This window comes from Condylura cristata, unplaced genomic scaffold (genome assembly GCF_000260355.1).
Source record: "Condylura cristata isolate star-nosed mole 26May11 unplaced genomic scaffold, ConCri1.0 scaffold00035, whole genome shotgun sequence".
NCBI lineage: Eukaryota > Metazoa > Chordata > Mammalia > Eulipotyphla > Talpidae > Condylura > Condylura cristata.
The window spans coordinates 6850610-6867761 of NW_004567136.1; the positions used below are offsets into that span (position 1 = coordinate 6850610).

General features: G+C 48.3%; 1 protein-coding gene across 2 annotated transcripts in view; it reads right to left on the bottom strand.

The window, feature by feature from the left end:
* Window positions 1–17152, bottom strand: part of LRRK1 (leucine-rich repeat kinase 1) — a 102010-nt gene that overhangs the window by 49252 nt on the left and 35606 nt on the right. For both annotated transcript variants that reach the window (XM_012732751.1, XM_012732750.1), the window contains exons 4-6: window positions 13926–14097; window positions 10903–11082; window positions 10319–10467 (exon numbers count right to left, since the gene is read on the bottom strand). In XM_012732751.1, the coding sequence (XP_012588205.1) occupies window positions 10319–10467; window positions 10903–11082; window positions 13926–14097 (501 nt within the window). The remainder of the gene's footprint in view (window positions 1–10318; window positions 10468–10902; window positions 11083–13925; window positions 14098–17152) is intronic.

Below are 17152 nucleotides of genomic sequence, written 5' to 3' on the forward strand. Positions count from 1 at the left end.
CTTCCTGGCTTCCTCCTAATCTTCCCATAATGCATAACTGCATCCAACGTCCCCTTGCTGTGCTGGCATTCATCTGTGAAATAAATGTTTGGACTCAATGATGCCGAAAACATTCCTGGACCCAGGATTATTTCTGGCTATGGTCGCCTAAAGGACAGTGGTCTCGCAGGGGTCCTGGGGTAGGAATGCCGATCACCCAGGAGCAGGCTTCAGAGGAGGTTGTCCGGTCCCTACAATGTCAAGGACTTGGTGCCTCCCTTTCTGGGTTCTCAGAGACACCTCAGGCCTCCGGCCCAGGGCCAGGTAGTGACACATGAAGCCAAGGTGTCCAGATTGCAAGCAGACCCTCTCCCTGAACCCAGCAGGGCCTGACTATCCCTCAATGTGACCTAGCTTAGACCTGAAAGAAGCAGCCACATGCAAGATGAAAAGGAGGTGGGCTTTGGTTTGCACTTTAAACAACAAATCTCAGGTGTCCACTGAAAGTCCTATAAACCAAGCTCTGTACAACCATCAAAAACAAAACAACAGAAAACAATCCCGCTGCCAGTGAGACGTGAGCCAATCACAGCTCAAGTGCAGTAGACAGTCTTTTGGGGAGTCAGCTTAGTTCTGCTTCCCCCACCGTCGCCATCTTCCCAGGAACCCTGCAGGCCCGCTGAGCCGGAGCTGGAGCTGGGGAAGGCGCTGGGACACTCAAGTGCCGTCTGCCTAACTAGTGCCATGAGGTGCGGGGCGGCGGGGCCCTTTCTAGGCTCATTCAGCTGGGCCACCCCTCTGTGGACCGGCCTGCCGGTTCTGGATGGACAGACTCACACCTGGGTGGCCTCCTCCGGCCCCGGACAGCCAGGAGTCACAGCGACACCTCTGCAGCGCCATAGCGAGCTTGGCACGAAGCATCACTGAGTAAACGTCACTAAGGAAATGAGGAGAACCCGGCTTGGGGGCTGCTCGGCACCCACTCAAACACCTGACCACTGTGATCATCCTGAAGTGCCAGCGTCTTCTCACACCCTCCAGTCACCCTCCCCCCACCTGCCTTCGTACGGCTCCCCTCCACCTCCACCACTTGCCTGGATTGCCTCCTTGCCTGCCTGGATCGCCTCCTTGCCTGCCTGGATCGCCTCCTTGCCTGCCTGCATCACCTCCCCGCCTGCCTGCATCACCTCCCCACCTGCCTGCATCACCTCCCCGCCTGCCTGGATCGCCTCCTCGCCTGCCTGGATCACCTCCCCACCTGCCTGGATCACCTCCCTGCCTGCCTAGATCACCTCCTCACCTGCCTGGATCACCTCCTCACCTGCCTGGATCACCTCCCCGCCTGCCTGGATCACCTCCTCACCTGCCTGGATCACCTCCCCGCCTGCCTGGATCGCCTCCTCGCCTGCCTGGATCGCCTCCCCGCCTGCCTGGACAAACTCCCCGCCTCCCTAGCACAGGCTCACTGACCCAGACCTCCTTCCCGCCCTCTGCATTCCGGCTGGCAGGTGGCTTGGGTTACTGATTTCTCAGGAGCAGGGCTTGGGGGATGGGCACTCCTGGAACAGAGGGAGAGTTCAAGAACAAGGGAAAATTGCCCAGTAAAGCAAAAACTGCCTTGGGTCACAATGGAGAAGACTTGAGGTGGTGATGCTAAGTGGAATGAGATACCGAACAGAAAGCGCGTGGCAGATACCGAACGGCTTATCTGTGGACTAGAAATAACAGAAAACATACACTGGCAAAGACAGATGAGGCTTCATGGAAATGTGCTGGTTACAGAGTGACCGGGAGGCGGGGCGGGCAGGAGGGGAAGCGCATCGCTTGGGCTTGGCGGAGGGTGGCTGAGGCACGGCTCGCACAGGGAAGGCAGAAATCGCAGCCCCAGAGTTAAGCAGACAGGTCAGGTTCATTAAAAAGAGAACGGTGGTTTGAGAGGAAAACGTGCAAGAAATAAAATGCCTGCAGCTAAACTGCCACTCAACTTAACCCACAATAGGTAAGTCACTTAATTCACTGTTGAGAGAAGCTTCAGTTTCCTCAAGATTTTTTTTTTAAGATTTATTTATTTTTGCATACAGAACTGGGGTACAAGCTAGAGGTGTAGGGACGGTGAGAGGATTCACCAGAGACAGAGCGGGGAACAGAACAGGCAGATAGACAAAGTCCACTGCTGAGGGGAGAGTGGGCGGGTCAGGAGCGGTCTGCCGCGCCCTGTGGGTCACCTCCGGGTCAGGATCGAACTCGCACTGAAGAGGCTGTGGCCAGCTTGCAGTGCTGCGTCTTAACCCTTTGCACTACCAGGGAGGGCCTTCCCCAACTTTTTTTTTTTTAAAGATTTATTTATTTGTGCATACAGAACTGGGGTACAGGCCAGAGCTCAGGGGCAGCGAGAGGCTTCACCAGAGACAGAGTGGGGAACAGAACAGGCAGAACAACGAAGTACACTGCTGAGGGGAACAGTGGGCGGGTCAGGAGAGGTCTGGCGAGCCATGTGGTCACCTCCGGGGCAGGCGGGAATCGAACTCATGCAGAAGCAGCTTTTCGGCTTTAGATTCTCAGTGCTGTGCTTTAACCCTTTGCACCACCAGGGAGGGCCTTCCTCAACTTTTAAGTAAAGACAAAAACTTCTACCTTACAGGATTCTATAGGTGATTAAAATAGAAAGTTTGGCAAAGTACTCTGTTTGCTATGGAGTCCTATGTAAATAGAAAAGTTACTAAATATACATAAAAGTCCACCCATCCACCTGCCTGCCCGCCCGCCCGCCAACCCACCCATCCACCTCCAGCGCCTCCAGGGAGGGTCAATCCCAACACTGGCTGAACCGCAGCGCCTTCCAATCAAACGGAGTAATTCCAGGAGACAAGAATGTCACCTCCACAGGAGACCTTGCACTTTGTTAGTGGCCTGCAGGAAACAGACAGGAAGCTCTAGAGCTGCAGGAGACCCCAGGCCCCGGGTGAGCTGCTGCGCGGGCCAGACCTGAAGGAGTCTGGGCTGGGGCAACGCAGGTCAGTGTTGAGCCACAGCCTAGCGCCTTGGCTCTGCGCATGCGCGCTGGGGTAGCGCGTGGGGGGGGGGGTGTTTTCTCCTGCTGCGGAACGGGCTGATGCCTTCCCCCAGTTTCTTAAAAACAACAGCGCTCTGAATGTGTTCTTGGCAACCGACTGTTTTTCGTTTGAATTATGTCCGAGACGTACCTTTCAAAAAGGAAATACCAACTTCAGAGCAGTTCACTGGGAGAAAAGAGTTACAGCTCTGGTCACATGACGCACATATGAGACCAATTTACAGTGCCAGCAGCAAGGCCTGGTATGCCCATTTTTTTACGGCCTTGCCAAGCGTCTCACTCAGCATTTATACTTATTTTTGCTACTTTAATAGGTATGTGGTAGTGCTTTCAAGCTGTTTTAATTTGAATTTCTGTAATTGCCATTAAGGTTATAGGTTTCTGTGCCCTGATTGACTGTGTTTTTTTTTTATTTTAAAGACATTATTTATTTATTCATACTAAAACGGGGGTATGGACCAGAGGTATGGGGCAGTGAGAAGATTCACTAGAGACAAAGTGGGGAGCAGAACAGGCAGACTGATGAAGTCCACTGCCGAGGGGGGCAGCGGGCGGGTCAGGAGAGGTCTGCTGTGCCAAGTGGGTCATCTCCCTGGCCGGGCACCGAAGCTGTGTTGAAGCAGCTGCGGAGAGCTTCACAGTGCTGCGCTTTACCGGCAGGGAGGGCTCTGTCTGTTTTCTTATATGTAAATTCACTGTGCATTTTTTTTTTTAACTTCCTCTTCAGGGCAATCTGTGAGGGATGTGATGCCAGGGCCCAGCCCGGCAGAGCCGCTCGGAGGTGATCTGTAAACCTTCAATTCAGTCAGTGCCTGCTCTAGAATGCTCTCAGGGATCTATTTCTTGGACTGAAGTTTTGGTCAGTTCCTTTTCTCAGCTATCTTCTAGTGTTTTCTCTCTGATATTTTAAAATTTTATTTTACTGTGAATAATTCTGCTTTAGTATGGACATCTTATTTTTGATCATGCGCCTTTATATATTTTTTTGAATTTTAAAATGTAACCCTCTCCCTTTTCTAACTGTACCTTGCAAAATATGTTCTGGTGTGTTTCCACTGCTCAGTGTGCCTGCCTCTCACTGCCTCCACACCTTTGCATCCTTATGAATGTGACTGTACTGAGCTCCAAGAATTTCAAGGAACCTGACAAAGCTCCTGCTGCTTCTCTTTCTTCTATTCTTATGGTGCTTTTTACTTTGCCACAGAAATTCAAATGACAGGGGCCTCCCTCGTGGCACAAAGGGTTAAGTCTCACCACTATGAAGCTATCTGCAGCCACTCAGTATGAGTTCGATCCCCAGCCAGGGAGCTGACATGGCGAGGCAGACCTCTCCTGTCTCTTCGCTGCTCCCCTCAGCAAAGTATTTCAGTCTGCCTGTTCTGCTCCCCACTCGTTCTCTGGTGAATCTTCTCCCCAGCCCCCCACCTCTTGTCTGCACCTCAGCATTTGTATGGATAAATAAATAAATCTTAAAAAAGAAAAAAAGAAATTCAAATGACAGTTTTTCTATGCCCATGTCTCTATTTTCTCCATTTTTCACTAACCATGAGTGGCTTATAGAATTGCTTCTTTGCGTTGTTTTAAGACCCAGCAGGACGTCAGTCCTGAACATGGACACCGACAGAGGGGCCACACATGGTTCTTGCTGCTTGTTCTACCTAATTCCCAGGCTCCAGGAGGCATGAACAGCATGGAGGGAGTCACAGGGCCGCTCTCCTCCACAGGGACCCGGCGCCACTCGGCGCTGGCCACTAGAGAAGGCAGACGCGTGTCGGCCAAGTTCCCCATCGGGGCTCTGAATTGGCTAAATTCCCAGCACCTTCCAGTCAGATGGAGGAAATGCCAAACTGGTGCATCTGCTGATTTGACTGCATGGCTCTCAGAGGGCAGGTGAGGCCTCTGTCCCTCTCACAGGCCTGCGGTGACAGGTGGGGCCGGGGCTGGGAAAGCGGGTGCCCACATCTGCTAGGAGACGGCTTTGCCAGCTGTGCAGGGGGCGGGGAACCACGAAGTAATGTGTATTTGGGCTCTGGAAAGCCCTAGGCTAGAGACTAGAGCCCTCTGCGCCTCTGAGGCCTGACCTCAGGCAGGGACGTCGTCTTAGAGGGTGACACCGTGTCCCTTGGGAACGGCTTGCAGCCCGGGGCCCACCAGGCACCTGATGACCAGCCGCCCTCACCAGTGGCTCCTGTGGAGGCCCCGAGGCGCTGTGTGCGGCATCCTGCAAATCAAATCCTCAGATGCATCACAGTTTGCAGTTTGCAGCTGGAAAACAGCTGTTTCCACTCTGCAAATGTGCCGCTGCCTGGGCAGACACACAGGCTGGAGGGTGGCAGGTACCTGGGGCCTCTGAGCCGGAAAGAAACAACAACAACAATAAACTGTTCCTCTATTGGCTGCCAGGCTTGAAATCATCTAAGACTTGTATACGCTTATTATCATTTTTTTCATGAGAGACTTCAAAAAGGAAATTAATCATTTCCCCATGGGGTTGTTTCAAAATTAACGTCAGCTATCATCTGTTTCCAACACCCTAAACGGCCCCGGCAGCCCCTCCACCCTCGGCCTATCGCTGCTGAGCAGGACTCAGGCCTTTCCTGGCATTTATGAGTTTTCTGGTTTCTTTCTGGGTGTGCCAACATCAGAGTGCTGTTATTTCTCATGGCAACATAGCAAACACTGGCTGGTCCGTCACCACGCACACGGGAGGCTCAGGAAGCCTCGGACAGCGGCCTGGGGGCCTCCAAGACAGGCAGTGACCAGTGGGGCTGGGAAAGGCTTTGACTAGGTCTGACCTGGTAGAGCTTCTGCTCTTTACAAGAGTGTCCAGGCTGCGCGGTGTGGCCTCTTGGGCCCTGTCCACCAAACACCCACAGGACGCGCACCATCATCGCCGCCAGGGGCCCATCCATTGGAATCGCACTGCAGTCCCTGTTTCTGGCAGCGGAGAGCCAGGCGGTACCCCACAGCCCTACAGGGAGGCCCTGGCTGCTGCTTCACAGAACAGCAAGTACATTACAAAAAAAAAAAAAAAAAAAAAAGGCTCTCCCTGGTGGTACAATGGGTTAAAGCACCGCATTATGTATGAAGCTCTCCGAAGCCACTGCAGCATGAGTTCGATCCCCGGCCCAGGAGCTGACCCACATGGCTCAAGAGACCGCTCCTGACCCGCCCGCTGCTCCCCTCAGCAGTGTATTTTGCCAATCTGCCTGTTCTGCTTCCCACTCTGTCTCTGGTGAATCCTCTCACTGCCCCTGCATCTCTGCGCTGTACCCCACCTCTGTATGCATAAATAAATCTGTTAAAAAAAAAAAAAAGAAAAGAAAAAGAAAAAATCCAAAAAGCTAATAAGGAGGCAGAACACAAATACAAGAAAAACATGATGTTTCCTTCAGAAGGCTGCACTCATGATGCAGCGGTCAGGGTTACCCAGGCTGATAACGAGACAGCTAAGTGCCCTTTCATGCTTCTCCCCAGCTCATGCTCTGAATTAAAAGAGCTGGTTCAGCTCCACCCGATGCTTGGAAAGGCGGGTACACTTACCTCTGGTTCCTGGGTCATTGCTCCTGTACCTGGACCCTCTCTCCATCCAGCAGCAATGGGGACGGTGTCACTATGGGCTAGAGATCAAGGGCAGGCGACCTGCCCAAAGCAAGGCACTTGCCTTTGAAATTCACTTGAACGATGAAAAAAAAAAAAAAAGAAAGACCTGCTTTGGGGAAACCCCATAAGTTTTTATGACTCAGGCTACACTATGATTTCATTTTCTCTTCTGATTCTACCCAAAACGGCCAAGGAAAAGCAACCTTGTCTTTTCATTGTCTTCTCACTGACAAATACAATAAACACATCCAAGCTCTATGCTTATCTCGGCAAACACAGAAGGAGATGCTGGGTAGCAGAGACCATAAATACAGGTGGCAATCATTTCTGCCTCTGACTTTTAACCTTAAGCCAAGAAAATCAAAGTTGCCGGATTTACCCTTGGGGGCACACTGGAATGATCTGGGGAATTTTAAAAACTCGTGATGTGGGTCCTCTCCCTGAGATTCAGGTTTAATAGGTGTAGGTGTGGCCTGAACATTGGAATTTTAAAAAGCTCCCAGAAATTGTACTGCAGAGAAGGTTGTGAGCCAATGACCTGCATGAGTGACCTGAGGGGACAGTTCAAGAATCATCAAATGGGAAAAGCCCTGAGGTCAAGAGACTCAAGCTCTTATCTGAGCATCACTGTGTAGTATTTGCTGTCCTTGGACAAATAACATGTCTCTAAACCTGATTACAATCTGTAAACCAGATTACATTCCCTGCAGTTCTTACAAGATATTATAAGGATCCAATATGTAAAGAGCTGGGGACAAAGCACCATGTAAGTGTAAGGGTTAGAAGATCACCATTTCCTTTTGCCATGTTAGGCTAATGTTTAGCCAGTATTGACTGAGCACTTAATATATGCTCAATGCTCAACCGCTTTCCATGGTGGACACTGTGTTTACAATGTAAGTATACTTATTACATATAATACCACCTATTACCTCTTTTTTTATAACTAAGGAGACCAACCAAGGCACAGAAAGGCAATGAGGCACAGAAACTGGAAAATCCGTCTTTAGAAACTAGGGAGCCAGCAAAAATAAGGGAAGATAGAGAGGAAGTAGTAACGCATGTCATAGAAAAAGATGGAAGGAATAAACCAGTGACAAGTTCCACCCAGACATGAATTGGGTGGATTTCTCTTTCAAAAGATACATGCTCATATGGGACTGAAAACTGAATGTTACTTATAAGAAATACATCTAAGACAAAGAAACAAAATAAAAATGGAAAATAAAGGTCTGGGAAATGTACCCAACCATTGCCAAAAAGGGATCTGATGAGACTCAGCAACCTTTTCCAATCAAAATGCCAAGTAAGAAAGACATTGAAAGCATCTAAATAAAACAACAGGCTATTTCCCAAAAATCTATAGCAAATGCCCACAAATATCTGATGTGAGCACTTTTAAAATCCGGGAGAAGAGAGCTATATCTGCTGTCATCACGATGATTCCATTTTTGAAGTTTCTAGTGGTAAGTAATGAGACATGAAACAAGACAGGTTACATAATAGAAAAGAGACAAATCTGCTTGAATTTGCAGATGACTTAATTATAATCCTAAAAGAGTCTCAAGGAAGTCTTCTAAAGACTGTCAGAATTAATAAGAGGAGTTGGGGGACTGGATAAGACATAAATATACAAGAGCTTTCTCCATATCAGTAACATGAACTTGGAAATGGAAATGGGAAAGGCATACAGGCATATAGACAGCTCATTCAAGTAACAGCAAAAAAATAAGTTAGCCACAAATAATTTAGAAAGCCAACAGTTTTTTTTTTTTTGAAGAAGATGATAAAATCTCATCAAAGAAGACCAGTGTCTAACAGGAGACAAGAGAATTTTGGGGAAAAAAAGACTAAACATTGCATATGACAGGCTTAAATAAAATGCTTGTATCAAAACAATATGGCTTTTATCAGAAATGGACTAATAGGCCTGGGGACCAGTTCTAAGAATTCCAAAGTGTATACCAGTATATCTTTCAGAAAAATGGCAATGATGACATTTCAACTAAGAGAGAACAAAAAGAAGCCTTCTTTAAAAATAATTGTGTTGGAATACCTGAACATCCACCTGGAATAGATAAAGCTAGATTCCCTCCCTCACACACATATGCAAATAAATCTTGGGAGAAAAGTCTAAAAAGCTTGAAATGTAAAAAGTAAAAATATCAAAGAGATTCTCACTCTCAAAGAATATTTATATAAAGCTGAGGGGGAAGTGACCTTCTTATGGAACCCAAATACCATACGAGAAAAGATAAACATATTTGCATATATATTTACAGATCTTTGTAATTGGAACAGATAAAAAAAATGAATGGCTCTGGGAAACTACTGGTAACACATATGATAAATAAATAATCAAAAAGTATAATACAGATAAAATCTGTATTATCCAAAAAGACCCTCAAAAGTGAAAAGAAAAATATGACAGACAATCTTTTAAAGAAATAATCAACAGACAGTAATAGATCCTTCTTACGAGGAGAAATGTGAATAATCCATGAAGATGTAAAAGATGCTCAATTTATTAATAATAAAAATGGGGACATTAAAACAAAGAGATATCATTTTCACCATTAGACTGATAAAAACTGGAAGTCTCCCAGATTTCCTGTGTTGGCCAAGGTGTGGGGACAGAAATTCCCACAAAATGCGGAAAGTGTAAAGCAACACAGATTTTGGGGGAAGCGATTTCAAAGCAGTCTGCTTTCAGGACTTTGATTTACAAAGACAAGTATTCTAGAAATCCAGTTGACAGTGCTCTCTGGAATGGTCCCTTGGAATCTGACATGACATTTTCCCATATCCTTGTAAGGGGCAAAGACCAGAAATGATCTAAATGTCCACCAATAGGAGGACTGAACCAGCTAAACGACATTCACCCTAGAGACTGAAGGTGCGCATTTAAGAAGAGTTGAAATATTCACCATCATAGACGGATCTAGAGGGGGTCCCTCTGAGAAGCACTAAATCGAGCAATTTGAAGACAACTCAATAATGCAACACTACTTTGTTACTAAAATGTGAAACTAAACTCTGCAGAGTTTTGTTTCCAGTGTTACTGTGATATAGTTGACACGTGACATTGTGTAAGCTTAAGGCGGTTCGAGTGTTGATTTGATTCATTTATGAACTGCAGCCTGATGCCCTGTGTGGAGTTTGCTGATGCCTCCATTCCTACACAGTTACCGTTTTCTTTTTGAGGTGAGAACATCAGCAGCAGGCCCCCCTAGAGAAGAGTAAGTTGGGCAAAGTTTCTGTTTCGTAAAGCTGGCCAGACCTTGTTTGATAAACAAAATCAAAAAGACCTAATTTCCAAGTAGACCTAATTTCCAAGTAGTCTTATGGAAGACTGTACACTAGCGCCCTAGAATTTACCTTGTAGCTGAAGCTTCTCCTGGTGCCAACCTTTCCCTATTTGCTGGGTCCAGGCCCTGGAAACCATCTACTCACTGTTTCTGAGTTTGGATTTTTCAAATTCCACCTATCGGTGAGATCGCACAGTATTTTTCTTTCCCTGCCCTATTGATGTCACTGCACATCCACGCCCTCAAGTTCACCCATTTGTCACAAATGGCAGGAGGGCCTTCTTCCTCAAGGCTGGAAATGCATCCTACTGTATCAGGCCACCTCTTCTGGATTCCCTCATCCATAGCTACTCACCGTCTTCCCCCGATAGCTGCTGGGCAAGGCAGTGGCTTCGATGAAGTACTTCCTGAGGAGATGTTTGCTGGGGTCCGGACTGTCCAGTAAGATGTAGGAACAGAAGAAAGCCCCATGCCGAAGCAGGAATATGGCGATGTCTTCATTTCCTGAGGGGCAGGAAAGGAGAGTGAGGTGAGCCAGGGCCATGCTCTTGTCCAAGATGGCAGCTGCTGGTGTGTGAAACCATAACGAAAAGAACTCTTATGCTGGGAGAGCTTCCCTGCGACTTCTCCTGATGGGCCAGGCTCCTGCCAAGGGGGAGACTTTCTGTGGGACTCTGTCTGCCCTTTGCACTGTCTCCTCGCAAGGTCCTGTTGCCACAGCTGGTCCCGTCACTGCAATCCTCTCACAGAGGAGGTGGCGGGAGCGAGGGGAGGCTACAGAGGTGTTGAAAAAGAAACACAGAACACGAAGAATAACAAAGAGCGAGAAAAATGTCCACAGAGACATCTTGAGAGCCAGGGCCGAGTGTGACATGGTCCCACGCCATGAGTGGGTGGGTGTGGGGGGGGGAGGCGGAGATGGGGCACACCAGGTCCCACCTGACTTGATGGCCGCATAGAGGGGCAGGCGCACGATGACTGGAAACTCGTTCTTCCTCACGGCGTAGCTCTCCGGGTCGGCCCCGTGGGTCAGCACTAGGAGCTTCACCAACTCCAGGTGCCCTCGCTGGCAGGCCAGGGCCAGCATCCAGTTGAGCAGTCGCTGGGAGCTGCAGGAGCCTGGCAGGGGGTGAGAAAACAAGGGAAGGCTGTGCCCACCCCATCTCCACCTCTACCAATGGTAAAACTGAGCTGCCTTTCTGCCTGAAAAGTCACTTCTGTCCAGTTGATAGTGTTTTCTGGAATAAGCACTTGGAATTTGCTTATGACCTTCTCCCACAGCCTTCTAAACCCACCTGCTTATCAAATACCACCATGTAGGGAAAAGCAGCATCAAAATGGCACATAGAGTGTGATGGTAGCTGAATCAAAATATGCATCCCCAGGTGAGGGGTTCTGAGCACACCCCTCACTTTCTCCCTTTCTCCCTTACCCCAGCTCTGACTCTATGGTAAGAGTAGCACTGTACACAGGAATAAGGATTGTGGCCTAAGGTTAAAAAGTGTAGTTGTATGGATTAGAAAGATGAGGTCCATATACACAATGGAATATTACTCAGCAATCAAAAAGATAAACTCATGCCTTTTGCAGCAACATGGATGGAGCTGGAAGGGGTCATACTTAGTGAAATAAGCCATAAAGAAAAGGAAAAATACCAGATGCTTTCACTCATAGCAAGAGTATAAAGGGTCAGGGGAGAAAATAATAATAATAATGAGCAGCTATATACCAGAGACATTTTACAGAGGTGGAGTGGGGAATGGGATCACAAATGGTGGGGTGGGGGAGTGCACTGGACTATGGTGATGGCACACGGGTGAGCTGGTGGTGGGAAGCCCGCAGGGATAACAACTGAAATGGCAAAAGGCACAAAATGATGTAAAAACAAACTATTATATTATTTTTTAAAAAAAGTCTAGTTGTGGAATTTTGGACAGAAGTATTAAGTGTTCTCTGACTCAGTTTATCCACAAGTTAAAAGGGAATAATAACATTCACCTTGCAAAGTTTAATGTGAGGATTACATGACATAATGTCTGTCAAGTGCCTGACTCAATAAATCCCAAATCATCAACTTATGCCATTCTTATTCTTAGAGAAGTAACACTTCCTGCAGTTCCCAGTGAATCTGGAATGTACATATACTGGCTTCATAAGTTAAAAAAAAAAAAAAAAACTTGACAAATGAGATGGCACTACATCTCCAGCCTAAAACTTAGAGAATGGCTCCCTGAAAAAATCACCCACTTAACTCCAGGATGAAACAACACCCAGCACGGTTGATGGACAGGGTCAGCTGGGCTGAAATGTTACACTATGCTCAAGTTCAAAGCAACCATGCTTTTTGGGTCTAGCTGCACTGGAAAAATGATCTCATCCTCCACACTCACACTTCCCAGTTGTATCATAACATTGTTTCATTTCCAGAAAGTCCCAAGGAACCCAAGTGCCCCAGAGCACGGAGAGGGTGACCCTCCTCTCCTTCATTGGAAGCCCCCAGGAAACAGGTGTGAGGTTAGGATGGCAGGTGTTGAAAGGCACAAGGTGCCTGGCATAGTGCCCAGGCTGGTGAAAATGCAAAATAAATATCCCATGTCCCTGAATAAAAAACTAGAACTAACAATTCAAAGGACGCAGCTCATTCACTGATTCCCAACTCATTTACTTTGAGGCCATCTAGGTAAAAAAAACACAGTTATCAAGCTGCTAGCTCCTGTTAAGGATGAATTTGTCAGTCTTAGGAGACACGTACTTGATTTCACGGCCCTGAATTTTTTTTAAAGGTCTTATTTATATATGCATACAGAACTGGGGTAGAGGCCTGAGGAGCAGGGGTGGATTCACCAGAGACAGAAGGGGAGCAGAAGAGGCAGATTCACAAAGTGCACTGCTGAGGGGAGCAGCGGCGGGTCAGGAGAGGTCTGCTGTGCCCTGTGGGTCACCTCTGGGGCGGGGATTGAACTGGCACTGAGGCGGTTGTGGCCAGCTGGCAATGCTGTGTCCTAACCAGGGAGGGCATCACAGCATCACAGCCCTGATTTTAAATATAAAACTCAGACAGGTCTGGAGATTTGCTGAAGGTCCTACCATAGGAAAATGGCAAATTCAACTTTAAAGCCAAAGTGTACCCTCAACCAAGCAAACCCCCATATGTGTTTCCGGAGGTTGAAATAAAACAATACACCTCCATGCCATGGACTGTTGTTCAGTCATAAAGAAGTAAAAGGGCATGGAGGAGCCTTAAGAGCACAGCGCTTGAATGGAATCACACTGAGAAGGTCACCTGCTTCACGAGTGGAGCTGTATGACAATGTGGAAAAGAGAAATTATGGAGAGAGTAAAAAGATCAGGGGTTGGAGAGAGGGAGAGGTGATCAGGTGGAAGACCTTTTCACTTTTAGGGTGAAACTGTTCTTGGTGATATAACGAAGAATTTGTAACGGTGAATACAATTCCTTGTACATTTGACAAAATCTGTAGTATATACAATACAGGGAGGAACCCTAATGTAGACGACGGACTTTAGTGGGTAACAGGGCATCCCTGTGCTCACCAGTTGCGTCACATGTAACACACTGATACAGAAAGAGGTGAAATTGTGTGGGTGGGTGGGTGGGGGGTGACATGTGAAAACTCTCAGAACTTTCCCTTTAATTCTTCTGTAATGCTAAAGCTGCTTTAAGGAATAAAGTCTCTTGCATTTTAAAAAGTAACAATGGATCCATATTTGTTATGAAATGTGGTGCAAAAGAATTTGCCTCCTGAGTCCCGGGGGTGAGATATGGGCCGTGGAACCGCCCTGGACAGATGCATTTTCACCTTGCTCACATCCTAAGAAGGAGGCCCCCACTTTCTAGAGCTCATGACGGGTCAAATTGTGAAGCCTCAAGCATTTTGGGGTGCAACTCTGAAATGCAGGTCTGATTCCCAAGAAGAGGGTTTTTTGCTCCTGCCCAGGTTTACCTGACAGAGACTCCAGCAATTCCTGCACCACGTCGGTGTGCCCAAAGTGTGCGGCCACCACCGCTGGGTTGTCGTCCGTGGGCTCCGTGGCCAGCTCCACCCGCCTCTCCGCGAGCAGATACCGGACGGTGTCCAGGTCTCCGTACGCCGCCGGGATGCTGAGAAGCTCCCCCTGCCAATCAGAGCAGCGACAGCGCTGTGAGGCGAGCAGGCTGCCTGTCCGCAGAGCTGACTTCAAAGCAAGGTCACGGCCAGGCTCTCCAGGCGGCCACACCAGCCACATGCGTCCGTAGAGGACTGAAAAGTGACTCAGCACGACAGGACACTGGAAGTGTAGATGCTCACTCTCAAAGCACGCAACAGGCAAACTGCCTCCGCAATCATTTTTTAGAAAGATTTATTTATGCATACAAGAACTGGGTACAGGCTAGAGGTTTGGGGGTGAGAGGACTCACAGGTGGATCCACTGAAATACACCGCTGAGGGGAGCAGTGGGGAGACGGGAGAGGGCTGCTGTGCCCTGTGAGTCACCTCCCTGGCGGAGAAGCAAACCCGTGCTCAGCAGCTGCGGAGAGCTTCATAGTGCTGTGCTTTAACCCCCTGTGCCACCAGGGAGGCCCAGCAAGCATTTTTATACTGAGTACATGTTGGGTGTTTTATAGTGATTATATGAAGATCTTGAATAGATTCATGTTAAATAAGAGAGTATTAAAAATGTCACCTGTTTTTGCTTATGTTTTTAATGTCACAATTAGGAAATCCGCAATATAAATGAGGTTTTCTATGGGACAGCTGTGTGTGACCAGGGAATGTGAGTATTCTCACATGTGAGGTGGTTAACACCATAATATAAAGAACCATTAATGGCCCTCCTTGGTGGCGCAACAGGTTAAAGTGCAGCACTGCAAGCTGGCCTCAGCCACTTAACTGTGAGTTCAATCCCCCGCCCCGGAGGTGACCACATGGCACGGCCGCTGCTCCCCTCAGCAGTGTACTGTGACCATCTACCTATTCTGCTCTCCATTCTGTCTCTGGTGAATCCTCTCACCACCCCTGCCCTTCTGGCCTGAACCCCAGTTCTGTGTGCATAAAAAAAAAAAAGAATAAAGAGCCATTAAATTCATCGGGATATGATACAGTTACGTTCACAGATAAAAGAGAATATCATTCCCTAGATAGATGAAATAGCCTTCGTGAAAAGGGAGCCTGTTAGTTATTAGAAGAAATGATCTCAAAATCTTCAGGCTCTCATTTCTTGAAAGAGCTCTATTTATTTGAGTAACTATTACTTGAATGACCAAAGACTATATTCAGGGTCTGTTCTGAAATAACTGTTTTACTCTTTAAAAAAGTAACAATAGGGCCCTCCCTGGTGGCGAGCGGGTTAAAGCACAGCACTGAGAAGCTAAAGCCACTTCCGCATGAGTTCGATTCCCGCCTGCCCCGGAGGTGACCACATGGCGTGGCAGACCTCTCCTGACCCGCCCGCTGCTCCCCTCAGCAGTGTACTTTGTCGATCTGCCTGTTCTGCTCGGGTGAATCCTCTCATCGCCCCCTCATCTCTGGCCTGTACCCCAGTCTGTGTGCATAAATAAATAAATCTTTAAAAAAAAAAAAAGTAACAATAACCATTTGGCTCATGCCACGCGGCCCTAGGACCTCCAGCTCCATGGAGGGCCACCCCGCAAGCTACTGGTCATGGAATGTGATGGACAAGGGGCTCCCTAGACCTGAGCCCCGGGGCCGAGGTCCTACAGCAGCATGCAGGGCTCCCGACTTGGGCAGCAGCAAGGATGAGAGTGGAAACTGGACCGATGCTCTGGTCTCTCTGGCACAGAAAGGCTCCTCGAGGCAGGTAGAACATGTGGGCATGGGTGTGGAGGTTGAAAGAGGCTTCATGACGTGCTGAGATCTCACAGCTAGTAAGTGGCTGCCAATAAAACGTGTACAGTAGAATGTGTGCAAAATAGCTCCGGGAGTCCGTCACCGCTGGCTTTTCATGGGCTTGCTGGGTTGGCAAAAAAGGATGCTGGCTGGATGTGTGCTCTGTTTGCGTTCCTCAAACTTTAACTTCCTTTGGAACAAGGCAGCTTGACGTCAGCAGTAAGGGGGAGATACAGAATCCAAGTTGGGTGAGGCAGTGGGTGTTGCTGTTGACATTGCCCAGGACCCACGGCGTGGGGGTGAGAAGCTGATCCCAGCACAGAGGCCAGCAGCGATTTCTGGCCTCCCTGAGTTTATGATTACGACTGAGTCAGGAATTTACATAAAACCACCACCAGCGCGCACACTGCCTGCGGGCTGGCTTAGAAAACAAGTGTCTTCGGAGATCACTTTAGGGTGAGACAGGCAAGTCCACAGACTCCCGGATGGGAACTGACACTTATCAACTGCTTACCATGTGCCAGTCGCTGCAGTATTTATTTACATAGTCATGCTTTCCCTCTGGGAAAGGAAAGGCAGGGCTGGCTATGGGGAGGAAGTTTATTGTTGATAAACTACCCAGGATTGAACGGGAGTCTGTCTAGCTTCAAAACCCATCTTTTCTCATCCTATTGCAGACCATCAGGGGATTTGGGGCTCAGAGTGGGGCCTGGGCACTGTGGGTGGAGGGGGGTCTGGCAGCGGGAGGCAGCTCACAGGTAAGGGAGGGATGGCTGAGGGATGCGGAAAGTTGCAGTGTGACCACAATGTGACCAAAGAGAAGGCCACTGGCTTTGCTGGCTCTGCCAGGCGGGGCCAGTAGCTCTGGCTTCCAGGAAGGCGCTGGCGTTAGGGAGAAAAGCCACAGGGATTGATTAAATGATTCATTGCACTCAGCTAACAGTTGTCTAGACTATTCCCTATTCTCAGGAGGTGGTGAGTGATGTCACAGGAATCAGCTCAAGGTCAAGAGGGAGTTAGAAGCTGGGGAAGGTCAGAGCTGGCTTGAAGCAACCCCATGGCTGAGCACACATTCATTTTAATTCAAACAGTATAGAAAAGTACAAAATAGAAAGGAGGACTTCCTCGGTGCCTCTTCCCATCGCCCCCAGTCTGCAAAGGAAGGAGGACTTCCTCGGTGCCTCTTCCCATCGCCCCCAGTCTGCAAAGGAAGGAGGACTTCCTCGGTGCCTCTTCCCATCGCCCCCAGTCTGCAAAGGAAACCACGCTTACTGAGTCTTCCAGAACATGTTGGTCCCTGTATACACACACACACATGGAACCAAACATTTTTTGCACTTCAT